Genomic DNA, 22,859 nt, shown 5'->3' on the forward strand with positions numbered 1-22,859 from the left:
TTATTGCTTCCTCTTTCTTTACCACTGACACTGTGCTTTTGAGCTCATAATCTCGTTGAACACTCACATTATCCTTCTGGGGAAAGTATCATTTTTTTATTCCCATTTCACAGCTGAGGAAGTTGAGACCTAAGCAAGTTAGTCAAGCAGGGTTCTGAGGTTACCTATAGAAAAGGGTGGCAACGAGGTTGGGCACCCTGAATCTTTACCACCACTGTCTACATCATCTTTAACACGTCAGTGCCAAGATTCCCTCCCATAATCCTCTCCTTCTGTCATCATAATTAAAGGGGACCTGTGGCTCTTCAAATTTAGGGTGATTATTTGGAAGAGAGAATGCTTATATCCTTGTTTCAGACTTATTACTCCTAAAGTCTTAATCAGATCACGCAACTTCTCTTACCTCCTTTTCCTCAGCAGTAAGAAAGGTATGAATTTATTCCTCTGATTATTTGTCAGAGAGGTGGAGATAACAAACATGAACTCTTGGAAGGAAAGCTGTAGTTGTCTTGTAACACAAACTCACCAACTGTGATGTCTTGTTTTTCTCAGCCACCAGTCTGTCCCCTTTCTTGTCATTCTTGTGCCCCTTGCAGTTTGAACAATGCTTGGTGAATAGTGAGCGCACAATAAAGACCACAGAATAAAAGACAGACAAAGTCAGGATATTTGAGCAAACATACCACACACCATATCTAGTGTAAGCTCCCTGGTTAGTTTTCTCTTTAACCTCCTGTCCTCTGTTGGATGAAATTTGCCAGACTTAATTCCAAAGCGCCCCCCAACTTCCTTCTTAAAACATGCTCAGGCTTTAGTCTTTAGTGCTCCAATCCAGAGGAAAATGACTTATTTTAAAAAGCAGTAAAAACACCGCATTCCTTTGGCACAGGATGAAGACCAGCTCAGCTCTTCGGCTGTCGATCATTGTCTATTGTTCTCCAAACAGTAAAGCACTCTTTCACACCGAGAGATTGTGGGCGGCAGTTCTGTCCGAGTCTTGGGCTCCTCATGAATATGAAGTAAAGGGCTCTGACCCAGAAAGTGGTAGGTAATCTCAAAAAAAAAAAAAAAAAAAAAAAGGACAGGTAGGAAGAGAACCAGGCTTTATGTAACTCTACACTCTTGAAATCTCCTGCAGGTTCTGAGTGGGGTAAAATGGGGTCTCGGAAATGTGGAGGCTGCCTAAGTGGTCTGCTGATTCCGCTTGCACTTTGGAGTATAACTGTGAATATATTATTGTATTTCCCAAATGGGCAGACTTCCTATGCATCCAGCAATAAACTCACCAACTACGTGTGGTATTTTGAAGGAATCTGTTTCTCAGGTGTCATGGTAAGTGCAACTTTGGAGACTTGGGATGGTAGAAGGGGGAGTGTTTATTAAGAAGTGCCGTGTTCCTAGTACAAATAATGAGTAATGGCAAAGTCAGTCTACTAATGCTGGGTTTGAGGTTTGGCCGACGGGTGGGGTGGAGGGGCAGGCGTCTGCTGGGACTTGGAGAGGAGCTTTGTTTTTGGTGAGAGCTGCTTATTTGTGCAGCGTCAGCAATGCGGGAGGTTTGTGGGACACTGGCCTGTAGAAGTATTGTGTCCTCAGGAGCCCCTGTGTCAATTTAAGCTGTCTGATCCCCAGTGGCTTTGCTCTTTTCCAGAACAGATTTTCTATCTGCACTCATGGTTTCTCTAGCGTGGAGGGGTATTTAGACGGAAGGGAAAAAGCAGAAATGGGATTCAGACAAACTTGCATTCAGATCTAAGCTCTGTCATTTGTGCCATGAGACCTGGAGCAAGTTTCTCAATGTCTTTGAGCCTCGGTGTCCTCGTGTTAAAAATGGGAATAATGATGTTTACTTTTCAGGGTAATTGTGGGGATTAAATAAAATCTCGTGTATGAAGCCCAGGACAGAGACTGACATGTAGTTCGCAGCCAGTGACTATCGTGGTTATAAATGCTTGTTGAAGGATGCCATATCATCATTATACAGTCTGATATTATACCCGAATAACGGAGGATGTTTTTGAAAACTAAATCCCAATTATCCACAATGAAAATCCATGAATGTTTTCGTGATGACTTTGTGCTCTTTAAAAATAAACTGATAGTGAATCATGCTGGCAGCTCAGAGGAAAAGACACTTTTCCTGATCAGATCATTTCTAAAAACAACACATTGTGTGCTGTAAGCTGACTATGCCCCCAACAATGTAAAAGAAAATCCATTTTAAGCTATTTCTATATCTTTGTGGGTGTTTAATTATTACAATATTTGAATAGCTATGTTGAAAAGTAGTTTTCACTTTGTTACCATTTTGCATATTACATTAGTAAACTTTAAAATATTAATACCCAATGCTATTGAAGCTGCTATGTGTTAGGTACATAGCAAACATTGGTGGTAGTTCTATAAATAAATGCAAACTTCTGGAAGAAGATTCTGAAATGATACGTTAAGAACCATGAAAATGCTATGTCTTTTGACTCAGTAATCCTAAATCTGAGAATTCATTTTGAGGAAATTACCCAAAATAAGGAAAGAGATGTATACCCAGATGTTTGTGGCAGCATTATTTATAATAGTAAATTACTAGAAGCATCTTAGCATAGAAGTGGCCAAATAAATTATCATACATTCACTTCATACAATGATGAAAAGTGTAATTATGAAGATGTAACAACATGGAAAACTAATATTATTTTGTGTTACATGAAAAAAGATATAACAAAACTGTGAAAAAATTATGCAACTATGTAAAAGGTGCACGTGTGGGAAACCACCGGGGTTAAATACATAAAACCATGTGAAGGTGGTGGATTTTCCATTATTCTTGAGCCCTCAGTATGGCAGTTAAATTCGACAGCAAAAGAAGAAAGCAGTTTCTCTTTCAACACAGGCTATGCCCGTGTTTCTGTTTTGACCCTGGACTCCAGGGTCTAGGTCTAAGTGTTTCTACCGACATTGTGGTGAAGCCGGTTACTACACCTGCTCTACTGTGCCTTATCTCCCCACTGTTCCCCAGTGTGTAATTGTAACAGGTTCTAGGAACTTTTGCCATAAGCATCATTGCCGTAGACATCTTTGTTGCAAGCATCTTTGCTGCGTAACTAACTGTCCATAAGGCAATTTTGCCATGAAAGGTAAAATAACTGGTTGTCAGTTTGGTTTGACTCCATTTTTATATGATACCCCCACTTTTACAACAAACATGTGACAATATGCCAAGAACAAACAACAGTGTAGAAGGTTTTCACAGTGCAATGTAAAATTCAGTTACAAATATGCATCTTAGTATTTGGAAAGTGATACCTCTCTTAATAAAGAAAGAAATTTTAGCAAAAAGGAAAAAGTGCGATGGATGCCAAACAAGGAGACGAATCAATAAGCTAAAAAAATATATATATAATACTATGAACAAAAGACTTCAATGACAAGTGCTTAGGTACAACCCACAAAATAAAATCAGTTATTTGTGGAGTATTGTCATGAATCTACACACATTTTAAATGTATTCAAATATTTTGTATTGCACAATAAAGTCTTTTTAATTTTGTTGTTCGTTTTTCATGTTTCATTACGTCAATTTAAATGTCTTCTTTTATTTTTCATTATTTTATCTTTTATGGCAAAATTGCCTTATGGCCAATTAATTATGCAGCAAAAATGCTTGTGACAAAGATGTCTACCGCAAAGGTGCTTATGGCAAAAATACCGGACACATTGATTTGACAGTACAAGCTGTCAAACCAGTGAAAGAGTGCAAGGCATTAATAAGGTCAAATCATAATCTATTAAAATCTCTATAGATAATATGATCTGTATAGATAATATTATAATATAATTTATAATAATAAATAATGGTGTTGAAGGGAGGGGAATGTAGGACTCATTTGTTTACATTCCATGTAAAATTTAAAATTCAAGAAAGAACTGTTCTCTATTTCTCATCGTCTAAGATTCATTATTGTTACTGCATCAAATACTTTTAGGAGAAAGGAGGGGAATATAGTTAAATAATTAAATGGATAAATCAATAAATGAAGGCGGAAGGAATTTGGAACTGGAACTATTAACTACAAACAGTAAAATAACAATGAACTCAGCTTCAAGATTCAGTACTGAACAGTGGAAGTAAAGGATAGGTGGAGAATTTGCCAGAAGCGATTCACTGTCCATACTTGCCCCAACCAGGAATTATAATAGCCAAGAAATCCATGTTCTTTCCAGAACTTGAGCCCTTTGCCTAAGGTACCAAGAAAGGGAAGTAGAATACATTGAATTCTCCCAGTTTGTTGGCTTGACACTAACAGAACAGTCTGGAAAATTTGAACCTGAGGCGGTTTGAATGCATGGGGAAATTGAACTTACTTTACTTTGAATTAAGGGATGTGGTTTCACGTTAATCATGCCTCTCACCTGCGTTCCCAGATGGCAGTAAATGGAGAGAGGCTGGTGAACTGCAAAGTCTGGTGAATGATTTTCCTTTGCTGTCCACAACTGAGTCAGTGAGAAATGCAGGTTTGCTGCCCAGGGTGGTATTCCCATGTCCATACCATTTACTTTTCCTTATTTATTAGCTTTTGATGACTGACAGCCATGATAGTAATAGCTAACACCTATCGATCACTTACTATGAATCAAGCGCTATATTTAAATTTTTGCATCCAAAGTTCATAACAACCCAATGAGATGAGTTCTCAACACCATTTTACAGGAAGGACTCTCAAGTTCACACAGCTAAAAAGTGGCAGAGCTGGGATTCGAACCCAGATCTACTTCACCCCTGAGTCTATGCACCAAATCACTGTGCTCTGATTATGAGCATGAGTGTAAACTAGTATTCCATTGCTGATATTCTCTCTCTTCTCTGCTATAGATGCTTATAGTAGCAGCAGTTCTTCTTGTCCTGGAGAACGGTAACAACTATAAATGTTGCCAGAGTGAAAACTGCAGCAAAAAATACATGGTAAGAGCGATAGTTTTTTGAGGATGCTTGAAGTGAGCTCCAGCTTTCTTCTCTGTCACCCCAAACCGCAAAAATATTGACACTGTCATACCCTCATCATGATCCTTTCAGTTCAGAGTCTAAGAGTTTACTCCAAAAATTATCTTACATTTTGTTTACAGTCTTTCCTCCACCTTTGTTCTGCTGATGTTCTTCCAGAAATTCAGGATTTAAAGAGACATGAAATTGGAAAATAATACTACCTTTTCCTAACTGGGTGTATGTGAATCTATTTTTTTCCCTTATCGAATTTATTGAGGACTAATTTACATACAGTAAATGGCATTCATTAAAAGTGTACTATTCCGTTGAATACACCCATAAAACCACCATCACAATCAAGACACAGAACATTCCCATCACTCCAAAGAGATTAATCTTTGATCTGCTTTTTGTCGTCATAGATTAGTTTTTATTTTATATCAACAGAATTATACAGTATTTGTCTTTTGTATCTGGCTTCTTTCACTCAGTGTAATGATTTTTAGATTCATCCATGTTGTTGGGTATATATGATGTACATTTTTTAAACTGGAACTTTAAAAATAGTTAAAATAGAATCAAGAGAGAATAATAGAATCAGATATTCTAAGTCTATGCTCACAGGTGGGTGCCGGGCTCCCACGTTTCCACCATTATCACCCTCTTCCTCCTCGTCCTCATTGTTTATTCATATTTGCGTAGCACTTCATAGTTCTTCCACATTTACCCAGTGAGTTAGATCGTTGTTACTCTTATTTTACGTATAAGTCACCTGTGGATCACAGAGAACATGCGATTTATCAACTAGGAGGAGCTTGACCAGAGGTCTGGTAGGCATCTTTGTGGCAGTGGTTTCATAGTTTGGCTGCACGTTGCAATCCTCTGGGAGCTTGCAGTCAGAATCCCACTCCCAGACACTCTGACTTGCTGGTCTTGGTGCAACCAGATTTTAATGGCTGGCTGAGATGGGATGGCTAGCTTTCTTTGACTGATACCTCTGGAAGAGTAAATTAGTGGCTTAATGTGGCACTGTGCCCCTGGCGGAGAAGAATTGAAAAACTGAAATACACTGTGTGCATGCACAAGAGTGTGTGTGTGTGTGTGTGTGTGTGTGTTTTCTTAACCGGTTGACTCAGACATCCCCCAGTAGTAGCTTTCAAAATTGCCTAGATGAAGCGATGGGTTCAGGTAAACTTTAAGCTATGAAACTCAGGGAATTTCTAGAAAACAAATGTACGTGCCAATAAAATTTACCTTAACTCACTATTAGCATCTCCAGCACAAATGGATGCTAGAAATAGTCTAGAGTCTGAACAGGGTCTTATAATCAACATTGAATGAGATGACTGAGATCTCAATGGGAAGAACAGGAGGGAAGGAAGGAGGATTCCTTGGATTTCCTGCTTGGCTCTTTCAAGGTAGGCTCTAGAGTAGGCGTCACTACTCATATGCGCCCAGGAGCCAAATACCTGATGGAAAGGAAAGGAGTGAGCTTGGTGGGCGTTAGAGCAAAATTTCCATTTAAGGAAGGGAGGAAGCTGTTACTCAAGTCCAGCCAATTGTTACCATGATGAAATTGGGCAACATTTCTCAGTTTTCAATAAAAAGTAGAAATAAGGATTTTTGTGTAAAACTTCTCAACTATAAAAGGTTGGCAATTAATTCTCATTTAAACTAAATAAAGCACATCTTGCAGGCCAAATTTGAGTCCGCACCAGTTTGTAACTTCTGAAGCTTCGAAATGGAAATTGAGGTCACCCAAGATTCACTTTTTTAGCAGGAGAAAAGTTGACCTTCTTAGGGTCCCTGGCTGGGTCTGAAAATTTAACTGACGTGAAACAATTAACAGGAACAAAGCATACAAATTTAATCGAATTTTTACATGTACTTGGGAGACTTCATATGAGAATGAAGACTTGAAGAAGTGACCAGAGCAGCAAGCATCTATACATTTTAGACAAAGAAACAATAAATTTGTGAAGAATTGGCAAAACAGAGAGGTTTGGACTAGGGGTAATAAATGGTGGAGTAACTAGGAAGATAAGGGTTACTTTAACAAGGTTTGTTTATACGGATTTCTTAGTCCCAAATTCCCTGACTTTGGTGATAAGAATGTCTTTTTTCCTCCTGGTACAGGGAGGGTACATTTCATATGGGAGCTTTATGACTTGTTTCAGAGAAGAAAGGTCGGGGGAAGGTCAGAGTGACCTTCCTGCTTCTGCTGCTTTCTCAGACTCCTTCAGCTGAAGATATTCAATATGCCAAGATGCCATAGTTTGGGGTAGTGTGCCCTGAACCCCATCAACTACTTGGTTGCTATCCATTCCTCTGTGGAGTCTCATCTTCTGCCAAAATTCTGTGGGCTGTTATTCTTGGAAAACAAATATTGGCCAAGTAAAGGCACTTGAAATAATAGGTAATATTTTGATTTTGCTTTATGCTCAAATAATTTTTATATCCATTATGTCCTTTAATTTTTGAAATAGCCCTGTTATGTAGGTGCTTTAATCATCTATGTCATCTACATTTTACAGAAAATGAAACTGTGACTCAGAGAGACTCTTATTCCCATTGTATTTTGTGGCTAACCCCACTTGTGCAATGGTATCTATCACGAATTACACTGTAACTTGTGTATGTGTACATATGTATGTGTTATGTTATGGTTGCCCATTTCCCCAAATGACGGAATTCTTCACTGCTCTACTCAGTGAACTGCTTAAGAGTACATTTGGTGAACAAGGAGCTCAATCTTTTCAAAACATCCTTCTTCCTTTTCTAAAGATGGCATTGGTGAATAGGTGAATTTTCTTTATAAAGTGTGCTAACAGTAATCTACTAAAAAAAAAGTAGCTCTGTTTATCTCATCTTGTGATGAGATTAAAATCAATATGAGAAATGTAATTCGAAGGAGCTTTTAATCATATGTGAAGATGCCAATGAAGTAATTAATAACAAATAGGAAAAAAAGCAGAATTGTTCTTTTTTTCTTTGTGTTTTTAAAATATTTTTTCCAATTTTCCATAATGAGCATGTATTGATGTTATAATCAGTAAAATAACTTTAAACAAAGAAATATAATTTGAGGACTTGCCTGGTGGTATAGTGGTTAAGTTTGCATGCTCCGCTTCGGCGGCCCAGGCTTCGCAGGTTTGGATCCCTGGCGTGGACCTAGACACCACTCATCAGGCCATGCTGTGGCAGCATCCCACAAACAAAATAGAGGAAGATGGGCTCAGATGTTAGCTCAGCGCTGATCTTCCTCAGCAAAAGAGGAAGATTGGCAACAGATGTTAGTTCAGGGCCAATCTTCCTCACCAAAAAAGAAAAAAAAGAAATAAATATAATTTGGGATATCTTTTGTTCCTAAAATCACAAGTTTGTTGTTCTCGCTTTTTTTGGTCTGAGCTTTTGAATTTATCATCAACTGGCTACTGCATGTTTCTGTTTGGCTGTCTTACTCTCACATGAAATCAACATTTCTAAAACTAAATTAAAATTTTTCCCAAACCCAACTACCCTTCTTGGCATCCTTATTCTGTCTCCTTTTCATCCAAGTCCCAAACTCTGGAATTTTTTTTTTCAGTCTGTTTCCAGGTACTCATTTCCTCCTTAATGACTTTTCCTCCAGTGCTTGTCTTTGTCATCTCAACTTGAAGTTGTCTCCACTGGGAATCCTTATTTTTTGGGCTCTCTCACTTCCAGCTGGTATGCCACCACTGCCAGAGCAATCTTCCAAAATCATTTGTCGGTCGTGTCACTTCCTTGTTCAAAAACCAATTGCATGGTTTGAGGAAAAAAGAGTCTATTCCAGGTGTCAGGCAGCGTAAATTCAAAATGAACTTGGGACATCTTGGTCTGGGAAGCAAGGGAGTGTTCAAAGAAGGATGAGGATATGTTAAAGGGCACAAGAATTGACTTGAAGGGATGTTCCCATTGGCCATATTTGGACCATCTGAGCATCTAAAAGAATAATAACAGTTATGAATTATAACACATTGAACTAGAAAATCCATGAGTCCACAATAATATGGAAAGAGAGAGGCAGAAGAGAGAGAAACGGGAATTGGAAGTTCCTCTGTGTAGAAAAATGATAGCACATGAATGCAGAAGGAATGATAGAATTAGAAAGGCAGCGCACTGCAACCATTATTGTGATAATTGGTGACCAGCGGATATGTGGATCATCAGTGGAGGCTAAGTCACAAGCTGAAATGTCTTTAGGGAACAGGACATGACACAGGCTCGAAGTATCACCTCACAAATTATGTGCCAATCGCAAAGTGGAAAATGTATGTTTGCAGATCTGAAGGAAACCACCTTAACCAAGAGATCAAACTTAGCATCACCAATAGCAGTGAGCAGCCCACAAAGTCCCCACGCCAATCAAGTGTTCTTGCCAAAATGTTTAACCCAAGTCCAATAGTGAAGAAACAACCAGAAAAGGCCAGAAAGTGGGACTCTCTACAACACAGCTGGCTGGGATTCTTCAAACACAACTTAATATCCTGAAAAACAAAAAGGCAGTGAGATTAGAGTAGATTAAAGGAAACTAAAGAGATATAACCTTGTGCATAAACCTTCATTGGATCCTGTACAAAAAAAGTAAAAAACAGCTCCAGAATAATAGAATATCCTTATTCTTGGGAGATAGGTACTGATGCATTTAAGGGTAAGAAATCATAATGTCTGCAACCTACTTTCAAATGGCTCAACCACAAAAATATGTAAATAAATAAATAAATATATAAATATGTATACACAGAGGCGGGGGGGAGAGAGAGAGAGCAAAAACGGTAAAGTAGTCACAAAAAGTGAGTCTAGGTAAAGGGTATATAGGGGTTCACTGTACTATATCTTCAATTTTTTTGTAGATTTGAAAAATCTTTAATAGAAGGTTATGGGGGGAAGCCACTTGCCCTGAAGGATGAAGTCCAGCCTCGTTGACCCAGCATTCAGGGCCGTCTTCTGACCAGATCTGCCAAGCTGCACTCACTTTGCACGCGACTCAAGGGACAGATTGTGTCCTAGCAACACTGTTTCCCCAGCAACAGCACTGTGTCAATCTGGCCCTCGTAAACCTCCCCCTCTACTCTTCTGCAGGAACCCCCCTTATAGCAAACCAATCTACTTACTCTCACAACTCGGCTCGTACCAGTCTGCCAGTGAACATTGCTCATTTGCTCTAATCAAATGAAAACAGCCTCCTCCCCATCAATCCCATCCTCACCTGAATATAAATATGACCATCTAGGCTAACACCTGATATTTCTGCACATACTCCTGTATGTGAAGCTAGCCAAATATCATCTTCATAAGAGAAAAGCAGGGATCATAGCTTGTGATTCTCAGCAAACCCACCCTACCTAGAAAACAACATCTTCAATAAATAAGTATAGACTGATTGATCACATCCCTTCACTGCATTTACATATGAGGTGATTATTATTTTGATATCAAAATTCTGGAAAAATAGAAATTTAGTAAATTAACTAGTTTCCACTGTGGAATGTCAAACAAAAAGTCATTTAAGAACTTATTTTTGAGACCAGGTGGGTTTGGATTAAATGCTTCCGTTTCTACGTGGACATTCGGTATCACATAAACGGCATTTGGCCTGGATGAGGAGGGAAGGTACCTATCTGATCATCTACCCACAACATCCCCTGTCTCATTCTATGGCACTAACCTCCTTCTTCTATGTTTAATTTAGACACTGCTGTCGATTATCTTTTCTGCCCTTGGAATTGCTTTCTCTGGATACTGCCTGGTCATATCTGCTCTGGGCCTTGTCCAGGGCCCCTACTGCCGCACCCTCGATGGCTGGGAGTATGCCTTTGAAGGCACTGCAGGACGGTAAGGTCTAATTCCCCGAATCGAGGAGGCCAGAAAGTCAGAAACACGTGGCTTCACGCTCATGCTCATTTTCCATGATCACTTTGGGGTGCCACGTGGCTACCTTAGTGCAGAATTTTCCTATTACTTTACTAATATCCAGACCAATATGTTCCTGCACAGATCTTTGTTTAGGTGTCTTTCCTCCAGTCTAATGACAGGTGCATTCATTATTTTGAGACAGTCCCGGAGCTATCCAAATGAAAGCCGTGCTTGTCCCACACTTCAGAACAGGACCTCGTGGTGGCCGTGCCCTGCCAAATGTTGGAGCCTGGGACTTGAGTGGTTCTGGGAAGTCAGCCTTGTTTTGTGGCCAAGTTGGACATGTGGTCTCTTACAGATGTGAAAGAGCATGGTTGGGAGAGAATCACAGTGCCCTTAGGTGGTGCCACCTGGGGTGACACCGGCAGGGGCTACACAGAAAGAACCAGGCAGGGTGGGCAGCAAAGTGCGATCTGAGATCTAGGGATAGGAACCAGGTACAGGAGTTTGTGGAAGGAGCCAGGAGCTCATCCAGCATGTACTGAAGAAGAGTCTAGGGAGGTGCCTTGCTCAGAAGGCTGGTGGTTCAGTCAGGTGTTGAGGGACCCGATCCTGGATGGCAGAATGTCTCATACCGGCTCTGGGCTGGGCTTATTGGCCTAGCACCTGCAGAGGCAACTCGAGAGGTAGCAGGGCCCAGATAGAGATACGGGAGAGGGCCACTGAATCTCTCCCTGTCCTGTCCCGTGCTCAGAATACTAATAGAATAAAATGAGGGGTGTCTGTACCATTCCCTGGGGAAGTTACATTTTCTCCTCAACTCCCCATGACTGATTTTATTGTTCAAGACCCACATCTATTTGAGGTCTTACATGCTCACCTAGGCCTGCATGGCAGAGCTGCTTCTGTGCCCACAGCTGCCTTTATTCTGAATCTTCCACAGGTGCCACATGCTGTGAACAGAGCTCTCCCTCAGATCAGGAGAGCCTAGGAAATAACCCCAGGCCTTTCTGAGCATGTGGGGGAGTCACTCCTGTGAGATTGAAGGGGCTCTGGGAGGGGAACCTGATGTAGAAGTCCTTTTTTATGCCATCAGTCCCTCAAATTTTCCCCATAACAAACCAAAGAAGCCTCTCCTTGCAATGCAAGAATCTCAGGCTGCCCGCGTGCCTCTCCATTCCTCCCTTAAGTTGCCCTTGATATTTGAATTCACCTGTTTCCAGCTTCATTTAAATTTTTGGAGGTGAAACACTGTTTGGAGACCACAAAGGGAAGCTAAGTCTCTGGTCTCCTAGAGAAGTTTCCAAGGCTTGGCAAATTCCAGGTGGAGCAGGTGTTATTATTAAATTTGTGCAAATCATCTATTCATTTGTACGTTTATTCAACCATTTATTGAGCATCTACTCTGTCCAGGTCTTGGACCAGGTGTTAGAGAATCGAAGATAAATTACGCAGGCTCACTTCCCTCTAGGAACTCACAGAGACCTGACAGAACATTTTCCTGAGATGGAAGCCTTAGAGGGAACATGCCCTTGGAGCACAGGTCTTCGATGCTTATAGATCTGGATTCAAGTCACCTGTCTCCTACTTGAAACTGTATGACCTTAGACAGACACCTGGATATCTCTGAGCCTCTATAAATGGAAATAATAATCATTTCTGCCTCACAGAATTGAAAATTAAATGGAAGTAATGCACAAATTAGATTTAATAAATTCTCAAGACATGCCAGATTTTATTATTAACATCATTACCTTCATAACCCTTTATGCCACATGGTATCCTCCGTCTGCCAGGTAGCCAGCAGATCCAGCCACTGGCATGGTGACCCATGAGGACCCTGAATCAGTTTCATTCAACAAGCACTTGTTGATCTTTGCAATGTGCCGGCACTGCCTTGGTTCTTAGACCTGCTATGCAGAGATAAATAAATCACAGTCAGTGCTCTCAGAGCACACAATTTGGTGAGAAAATAGATACAGATACAGATAGGGATAGAATTACAACACAGTGAAGTAAATTCTGTGATAGAGCTGTGTATGGAGGTTGTGGGCGGAGTGGGTGTCGGAGCAAGCTTCTCTGTTCCTTCCAGACCCTGCCAGTGCACTTATGACTCTCCGTGGTTTGCAAGAAGAATAAATAGTAACATAGCCTGGGAGGAAAATAGAAACTCTGCAAGTCATCCTGCTTCAAAGTGTTGGATAATCTGTGCAGAGCATGTCCTAGGAACAGTCTAGAGTTAGGATCTTGAAGAGATTCGGTTTCCTGGTGGCTGGGACTGAGTTAGGAGGATGAGGGTGTAGGAAATGGGTCTGGGGCAATGGTAACAGGAAATTATATCTGTATTGTGCTTCACAGGATCCAAAGCATTTTTAAACACCTCTCACCGAATATTCACAATAACCCTAGAGTTAGATATTTTAAGCCCATGTCCAGATAAGACTCTAGAGGCCAGAGAGGTAAAGTCTCTTGCCCAAGATCCTACAGATCCAGGAGTTATGACTCTGTGTTCAGAGGTCTTTCCCACTCGAGACCTAAGGGCCATTAGCAATATCAATAAATTCTCAGAATGCCTCTGAGTGTCCTAAAGCAGAGAAAGTAGGAAATAAAGAAAAAGAGCAAAGAGAAAGTTAAAAGAGGAAAAGTAATAGGAGAGAAATGGATGGGAGAGAAAGAAAAACAAAGAAAAGAAAGAGGTCCTGGTGGTGGTGGTCACCGAAATGCAAAACTCACCCGTTTCTGCCAGGGGCACCAATGCCCAGGGCCACTTGGTGGGTATGCAGGGTGCCTGAATCACTGTTTTGAGAAAAAGCATCTTGCTATTGACAATATATTTACAAGCAACTCTGCCCTGAAAATAGGATTGATTGTTTTTGTTTGGGGGATTTTTTTTTATTGATGTCATAATAGTTTATAACATTGTGAAATTTTAGTTGTACATTATTGTCAGTCACCATATAAATGCAACTCTTCACCCCTTGTGCCCACCTCCCAACCTCCTTCCCCCGGTAACCATCAAACTGTTCTCTCTGTCTCTCTGTGTGTTATTTTATCTTCCCCATATGAGTGACATCATGCAGTGTTTGTCTTTCTCCGTCTGACTTATTTCGCTTAACATAATACCCTCCAAGTCCATCCATGTTGTTTCAAATGGGACAATTTTGTCTTTTTTATGGCTGAGTAGTATTCCATTGTGTGTGTGTATATATATATATATATCTCACATCTTCTTTATCTAACCATCAGTCAAGGGACACTTGGGTTGCTTCCACTTCTTGCCTATAGTGAATAATGCTGCAATGAACATAGGGGTGCATAAGCCTCTTTGGATTGTTGATTTCAGGTTCTTTGGATAAATACTTAGTAGTGGGATAGCTGGACCATAAGGTATTTCTATTTTTAATTTTTTGAGAAATCTCCACACTGTTTTCCATAGAGGCTGCACCAGTTTGCATTCCCACCAGCAGTGAATTAGGGTTCCTGTTTCTCCACAACCTCTCCAATATTTGTTATTTTTTGCCTTGGTGATTATAGCCATTCTAACAGGAGTAAGGTGATAGCTTAGTGTAGTTTTGATTTGCCTTTCCCTGATGATTAGTGATGCTGAACATCTTTTCATGTGCCTACTGGCCATCTGTATATCTTCCTTGGAAAAATGTCTGTTCATATCCTCTGCCCATTTTTTGACCGGGTTGTTTGTTTTTTTGTTGTCAGTTGTGTGACTTCTTTATATATTATGGAGATTAACCCCTTGTCAGATATATGATTTCGAATATTTTATCTCAGCTGGTGGGTTGTCTTTTCATTTTGATCCTGGTTTCATTTGCCTTGTAGAAGCTCTTTAGTCTATGAAGTCCCACTTGTTTATTTTTTCTTTTTTTTCTCTTGTCTGAGTAGACATGGAATTTGAAAAGATCCCTCTAAGACTGATGTCAAAGAGTGTACCGCCTATGTTTTCTTCCAGGAGTTTTATAGTTTCAGGTCTTACTTTCAAGTCTTTGATCCATTTTGAGTTAATTTTTGTGAATGGCAATAGCAGATGGTCCACTTTCATTCTTTTGCATGTGGCTGTCCAGTTTTCCCAGCACCATTTATTGAAGAGACATTCCTTTCTCCAGTGTATGCTCTTAGCTCCTTTGTTGAAGATTAGCTGTCCATAGATGTGTGGTTTTCTTTCTTTTTTTTTTTCTTTGAGGAAGATTAGCCCTGAGCTAAAATCTGTTGCTAGTCTTCCTCTTTTTGCTGAGGAAGATTGGCCCTGGGCTAGTATCCTTGCCCATATTCCTCTACTTTATATGGGACACTGCCACAGCATGGCTTGACAAGCAGCGATCTGCACTTGCGATCTGAACCTGCAAACCGGGGGCTGCCAAAGCAAAGCATGTGAACTTAACTGCTACACCATGGGGCTGGCCCCCCGTAGATGTGTGATTTTATTTCTGGGCTTTCAGTTCTGTTCCACTGATTTGTGTGTCTGTTTTTGTACCACTACTATGCTGATTTAATTATTTAAAACTACTTTGTAGTATATTTTGAAGTCAGGGATTGTGATGCCTCCAGCTTTGTTCTTTTTTCTCAGGATTGCTATAGCTATTCGGGGTCTTTTGTTGCCCCATATGAATTTTAGCATTCTTTGTTCTATTTCTGTGAAGAATGTCATTGGGATTCTGATTGGGATTGCATTGAATCTGTAGATTGCTTTAGGTAGTATGGACATTTTAACTATGTTTATTCTTCCAATCCATGTGCATGGGATATCTTTCCATTTCTTTATGTCATCATCAATTTCTTTTAATAATGTCTTACAGTTTTCATCGTATAAGTCTTTCACCTCCTTGGTTAAATTTATTCCCAGGTGTCTTATTCTTTTTGTTGCAATTGTAAATGGGATTATATTCTTGAGTTCTCTTTCTGTTAGTTTGTTATTAGAGTATAGAAATGCAACTGATTTTTGTAAGCTGATTTTGTACCCTGCAACTTTGCTGTAGTTGTTGATTATTTCTAATAGTTTTCCAATTGATTCTTTAGGGTTTTCTAATATAAGATCATGTCGTCTGCAAACAGTGAGAGTTACACTTCTTTGTTGCCTATTTGGATTCCTTTTATTCCTTTTTCTTGCCTAATTGCTCTGGCCAAAACCTCCAGTACCATGTTGAATAAGAGTGGTGAGAGTGGGCAGCCTTGTCTCGTTCCTGTTCTCAGAGGAATGGCTTTCAGTTTTTCCCCACTGAGTATGATGTTGGCTGTGAGTTTGTCATATGTGGCCTTTATTGTGTTGAGGTACTTTCCTTCTATACTGATTTTGTTGAGAGTTTTATCATAAATGGATGTTGAATCTTGTCAAATGCTTTCTCTGCATCTATTGAGAGGTTCTTGTGGTTTCTATTCCTAGTTCTGTTGATGTGGTGTATCACATTGATTGATTTGCAGATGTTCAACCATCCCTGTGTCCCTGGTATAAATCCCACTTGATCATGGTGTATGCTCTTTTTAATGTATTGCTGTATTCAGTTTGCCAATATTTTGTTGAGGATTTTTGCATTTGTGTTCATCAATGATATTGGCCTGTAATTTTCCTTCCTTGTATTGCTCTTGTCTGGCTTTGGTATCAGGGTGATGTTGGCCTTGTAGAATGTGTTAGGAAGTGTTCCATCTTCCTCTATTTTTTGGAATAGTTTGAGAAGGATAGGTATTACATCTCCTTTGAATGTTTGGCAAAATTCTCCAGAGAAGCCATCTGGTCCTGGACTTTTATTTTTGGGGAGGTTTTTGATTACTGTTTCAATCTCTTTACTTGTGATTGGTCTATTCACATTCTCTATTTCTTCTTGATTCAGTTTTGGGAGATTGTATGGGTCTAAGAATTTATCCATTTCTTCTAGATTGTCCAACTTGTTGGTATATAGTTTTTCATAGTATTCTCTTATAATCTTTTGTATTTCTGTGGTATCTGTTGTAATTTCTCCTCTTTCACTTCTAATTTTATTCATTTGAGCTTTCTCTCTTTTTTTCTTAGTGAATCTGGCTAAGACTTTGTTAATTTTGTTTCTCTTCTCAAAGAACCATCTCTGTTTCATTGATCCTTACTATTGTTTTTTTGGTTTCAATTTCATTTATTTCTGCTCTAATTTTTATTATTTCCCTCCTTCTGCTGACTTTGGGCTTTGTTTGTTATTCTTTTTCTAATCTATTAGATGTAGTTTAAGGTTGCTTTTTTGGGCTTTTTCTTGTTTGTTAAGGTGGGCCTGTATTGCTATGAGTTCCCCTCTCAAGACCGCTTTTGTTGCATCCCATATGAATTGGTATGGTATATTTTCATTTTCATTTGTATCCAGATATTTTTCAATTTCTTCTTTAATTTCTTCAACGATCCATTTGTTGTTCAGTAGCATGTTGTTTAGTCTCCACATCTTTGTCCTTTCCCAGTTTTTTTCTTGTAGTTGATTTCATAGGATTATGGTCGGAAAAGATGCTTGTTATGATTTCAATCTTTTTAAATTTATAGAGACTTGCCTTGTTTCCCAACATATGGTCTATTCCTTGAGGATGTTCCATGTGTGCTTGAGAAGAATGTGTAATCTGCTGTATTTGGATGGAGTGCTCTATATATAGCCATTAAGTCCATCTCGTCTGGTTTTTCTTTCAAGTCCACTATTTCCTTATGACTTTCTGCCTGGATGATCTATCTATTGATGTAAATGGGGTGTTAAGATTCCCTACTGTTGTTGTGTTGCTGTTAATGTCTCATTTTAGGTTTGTTAATAGTTGCTTTATGTACTTTGGTGCTCCTGTGTTGGGTGCATATATATTTATAAGTGATATCTCTTCTTGGTAGAGTGTCCCTATTATCATTATATATTGCCCCTCTTTGTCTCTCATTACTTGTTTTATCTTGGTCTACTTTGTCTGATATAAGTATGGCAACACCTGCTTTCTTTTGTTTGCCATTAGCTTGGAGTATTGTCTTCCATCCTTTCACTCTGAGCCTGTGTTTGTCTTTAGAGCTGAGATGTGTTTCTTGGAGGCAGCATATTGTTGGATCTTGTTTTTTAATCCATCCCGCCGCTCTATGTCTTTTGATTGGAGAATTCAATCCATTTACATTTAGAGTGATTATTGATATATGAGGGTTTAATGTTGCTATTTTATTGCTCATTTTCCAGTTCTTTTGCATTTCCTTTGTTTCTCATCCTCTGTGTTTTGGACTACCAATTCAGCTTAATAGTTCTGTATGATGGTTTTCTTAGTTTTCTCTTTATTTATCATATGTGTCTCTGTTCTGATTATTTGTTTATTGGTTACTGTGCAGTTTGTATTAAAAATCTCATAGATAAGATAGTCCATTTTCTGATGGCCTCTTATTTCCTTAGACTAAGTCAATTCTACCCCTTTCCTCTTCCCATTCTAAGTTATTATTGTCACAACTTATTCCATATTGTGTTGTGAGTTTGTGTTTAAAGTAATGAGGTTATATTTATTTTTGGTGTTTTCCTTCCCTTAATCTTTGATGTTAAAATTAAGTGTTTGCTAACTTATTCTGATAGAGAGCTGCAATTTTTCTGATTTTGTCTACCTATTTTTCTTCATGCTCAAAGCTTTGTATCTCCTTTCTCTCTTTTTTTTTTTTTTTCAGGCATGAGGGCCTTCCTGAGCATTTCTTGTAGTGGGGGTCTTGTGGCAATGAACTCCCCCAGCTTTTGTTTATCTGGGATAGTTATTATTTCTCCATCATATTTGAAGGATATTTTTGCTGGAGAGAGTATTCTTGGATGCAAGTTTTTTTCTTTCAGAATTTTGAATATATCATTCCACTCTCTCCTAGCCTGTAAAGTTTCTGCAGAGAAATCAGCTGAAAGCCTGATAGGGATTCCTTTGTACTTATTTATTTATTTATTTATTTATTTATTTATTTATTTATTGTCTTGCTGCCCTTAATATCTTTTCTTTGTCATTGACTTTTGCCAGCTTTACTACTATATGCCTTGGAGAGGGTCTTTTCATGTTGATATATTTAGGAGCTCTATTGACTTCATTCACTTGTATTTCCAGCTCCTTCCCCAGATTTGGGAAGTTCTCAGCTATTATTTCTTTGAACAAACTCTTTTGTCCTTTTTCCTTCTCTTCTCTCTCTGGAATACCTATAATCCTTATGTTGCATTTCCTAATTGAGTCAGATATTTCTTGGAGAATTTCTTCATTTCTTTTTAGTCTTAGTTCTCTTTCTTCCTCCATCTGGAGCATTTCTGCATTTCTATCTTCAATATTGCTAATTCTTTCCACCATATTGTCAGCTCTGTTCTTTAAAGATTCCAGATTTTTCTTTATCTCCTCCATTGTTTTTTTCATCTCCAACATTTCTGATTGGTTTTTCTTTATGGTTTCAATCTCTTTTGTGAGGAAGTTCCTGATTTCATTGAACTGTATATCTGTATTTTCTTGTAATTCATTGAGCTTTTTTATGATAGCTATTTTGAATTCTCTGTCATTTAGGTTATAAATTTCTATGCCTACGGGATTGATTTCTGGGTGCTTGTCATTTTCCTTCTGATCTGGAGATTTAATATATTTTTGCACACTGCTTGAGGGCGTGGGCTTATTTTTCCTCATTCTGAAAATATCTAGTTGCAGCTTCCACCTGATGCCACTGGGTGGGGGTCAAGAGCTGTGTATTCTGAGCCTGCCGCGATCCATGGGCACTTTGGCTGACTGGCTGTGCTGGTGCTCCAGGCGGGGGCGAGGCTTTTTCTTTTGCCTACCCAATCCTGTGGGCTTCTCGCTCTTCCCTTGCTATCGGCTCTCCTGGGGCACTAGCTTGATGAAGACACTCCAGCAACAGTTCAGTCCCTTCCATATGGGAATTTCCCACAGGCTGTGAGAAAACTTGGAGAGCAATGGTTTTCTAGCAGAGGGCTGCCTCTCTGGGGGATTTTTTTGAGGAGATCAGTTTTTCCATTTCGATTTAGTTGAACAGAGAGCATATCGCCTTTAGGAGAAGTGCTAATGGCCATGGCATACCTGGAAGTGAGCAAAAGTCAGTCAGGTCAATTCAGTGTGATTTTAAGATTATCCTTGGAAGTGGTTTAATTCTCACAATCCTGTGCTAAACTAGACAGATGGAACCTTTCCATCTTTTGCATTTCCACCTCATAATCTAAATCTTCTTGAGAGCTGCAGAACAGCAACATTCTAAAGCAGGGGTCCTCCCACTGTGCACCCCAGACCAGCATCCTGCCACCTGGGAACTGAGAAATGCAAAGTCTCAAGTCTCATCCAGACCTGCTGAGTCAGAAACTCTCTGGTGGGGCCCAGCAATCTGCATTTTCACAAGTCCTCCAGATAATCCTGATGCATGCTCTAGTTTGAGAACCACTGTTCTAAAAGGCTTTGGGGCAGACACTATGAACACCCAGAAGCATTTCTCTTTGCTATTTTGCCACCTGTGTGGGTTTATATCCAGTGCAAGCTCAGCCCTGTCCCTGACAGCCCAGGCTAACTTCTGGACTCCTAGGGAATGGGCAATCCTTACCTCTCTTGGTATTGACATGTGCTGTCTTTCGTTGCTATTGAACTCTTCAGTGTGTGTCTTGCCTCCAAATTGAATTAGAATTGTCTCTGAGGTAGGCACCTTGTTTATAATAAGCATAGCCCAGTGTTATGCATACTATGTGTTCAATATATGTATCTGAATGACTTTTTAAACATATTAATTCATATTTAATAATATTATGTATTTTAATCATGTGTAGTAATTTCCCAAACATATAAATACCTGTAGCCTTCTTCCTTGGACCAAGTATTTAGGTTTGGTCATAGGTCTTGTTGACCATTTCCCTCCCTCTCAGTTTCCTTACAGATTCCAACCTATGGATTCAGTGCCTGGAACCTGCACATATAGTGGAGTGGAACATCATTTTATTTTCCATTCTCATAGCTCTCAGTGGGCTTCAAGTGATCATCTGCCTCATCAGAGTAGTCATTCAGTTATCCAAGATACTGTGTGGGACCTATTCTGTCATCATCCAGGTAACAGACCCCACTGCACCCATACCTCCTCCATTTTACCTCCACTGCCCAGGACTCAATGAGTCTTGTTGAAAGGTTTTTAGAATTCCATCATTTCTTTCCATTTCTGTTGCCCTCATCTTTACTCAAGCTCTCATATCTCAACTTTTTCATACTCCAATGTGTCTTTTGGCTTATCTATGTGGATTGAGTCAATGGAATAATTGTAAAATCTGCATTCCATGTTGAATGGTGAAAACAGCACAAGTGTTTTGAATGAGCAACATTTCAGTGTTCTAGGTAGAAATAACCCAAAGCACAAAGAAGTCTTACCATTTATTGAGAATTTCCTCATTCATATAATAATCAAAGGCTCACAACCTTATCCCACTGAAATAATTTCTCTTTTGAATTCTGCTACATCCAACTAATAATCCTTCTTTATACTAAGTCGTTAGTGAGTGGTTTTGAAGAAGAGAAATAGGTCTTTATCCTATTGAAACTACTTCTGTTTCATCTGCTAAAATACTAGTGTTAATTTAGTTACGGTTGAAACTGCTGAACCTATCCAACAAGTCCAGAGAGAAGAGATATCTTGTGTTTTGTTCTCAACATATAATGTATAATACCTCTCCTAGTAGTTTCATATAGATATTTTCCTATTCTATCATGTTTTGAATGTGAACTATAAGTTTAAGTTGCTACCTGGATTATGGATCAGTCACCAAGCCAAATGTACTACTTTACTCACTTTGTTTTTCCTTTTTTTACAGCCTGGAATCATTTGAATAAGGACAAGGATGTTTTCCATTATCAAGATGTGGCCATCTATCTGTCTCATATCTACTGTAGAGACTTGAGGGCAATATTCAAATTATCCTGCTTTCTCCATTCAGTGTTTATTGTTCCCATCTGTGAAATTTACAGTCCTCACTGGAAGTGCCAATTACATGCCCTTCCATTTAGAATTTTTTCCTAAGCAATATGTATCAAGACCTTCAGAAATCTTTATACCCTGATTAAACAAATTCATTCCCAATAATCTATACTATGGAAAGAAGTAAGAATACAAGGTAAAACTTTGTGCAAATACACATATTTCAACATTGTTTAACATTCTGGAAAGTTAGAAATACCCAAAAAGTCTAACTTTAGGGGAAGGCTTAAATAAAGAGTGGTTCATTAGTTGTAACATTACATGGTCATTACAAAGAATGTTTTGTTTTGTTTTTTTCACAAATGATATTTTAAAGATTATGAATAGTGCTACGTGAAAAACATACAAATTTATGTTTACAGTATAAGCATAACTATCTAAAACAAACAAACAAACAAAGCACCAAATAATAAAAATACAGGATAAAAACTAAATCCAGAAGAATTTACACAAAATGTCAACTGCGGTTGATTTAGATCATAGACAACCCTTCTTCCTACTTTTCTATATTTTCCAAATTTTCTTTATTATGTTTTACTATTAAAACACTTTTTAAACACTCATATTTTTACTATTAAAAAATTTTGCTATTTTTCCAAGCTTTAAAGGCATATGCTTTTTCCACGTTTTCCAATCTTGTGTATGTGTAAACGTCATAGAATAACACTTCGCTCGATGTTCAGTGAGGAAAGTAGTGAGATAGATAAGCCAAAAAAAGTTTTATATAAACTTATATAATCTAACTGAGCTCTTAGCACTATTTTCTCACTCTTGGTGGTGAATGTGGTGGCCAAAAAGAGGTAGCCATGAAATAAAGGAGCAGTTGAGGACGTGACTAATGGTTTAGATAAAGTGACCATTGACCAGTTGATACTTGCATCATGGGGAGTTACTACTACCTGTATTTATAAAAAAAAAAAAATTATAAACTTTCTACCTATACTTACCATAACACCATTGAGGATAGCAGCCATGTCTTGTATTTTCCCATCACTCATAGGGCCTAGCACAAAGTGGGCATGGTAGACACTCAATGTTGGCTATTCATGCCAGGCCCTTCTG

General features: G+C 38.9%; 1 protein-coding gene across 1 annotated transcript; it reads left to right on the top strand.

The window, feature by feature from the left end:
- The first annotated feature begins 1,146 nt into the window (after window positions 1-1,146).
- TM4SF18 (transmembrane 4 L six family member 18) lies at window positions 1,147-21,764 on the top strand. The gene is made up of 5 exons (XM_004419263.3): window positions 1,147-1,332; window positions 4,871-4,960; window positions 10,695-10,837; window positions 20,701-20,881; window positions 21,634-21,764. Exons 1-5 carry the CDS (start codon window positions 1,156-1,158, stop codon window positions 21,646-21,648), a joined length of 606 nt encoding a protein of 201 aa, XP_004419320.2. The 5' UTR covers window positions 1,147-1,155; the 3' UTR covers window positions 21,649-21,764.
- The last annotated feature ends 1,095 nt before the right edge of the window (window positions 21,765-22,859 follow it).

The sequence above is a fragment of the Ceratotherium simum genome, chromosome 5 (assembly GCF_057802395.1).
Source record: "Ceratotherium simum simum isolate JZ-2026a chromosome 5, ASM5780239v1, whole genome shotgun sequence".
NCBI lineage: Eukaryota > Metazoa > Chordata > Mammalia > Perissodactyla > Rhinocerotidae > Ceratotherium > Ceratotherium simum.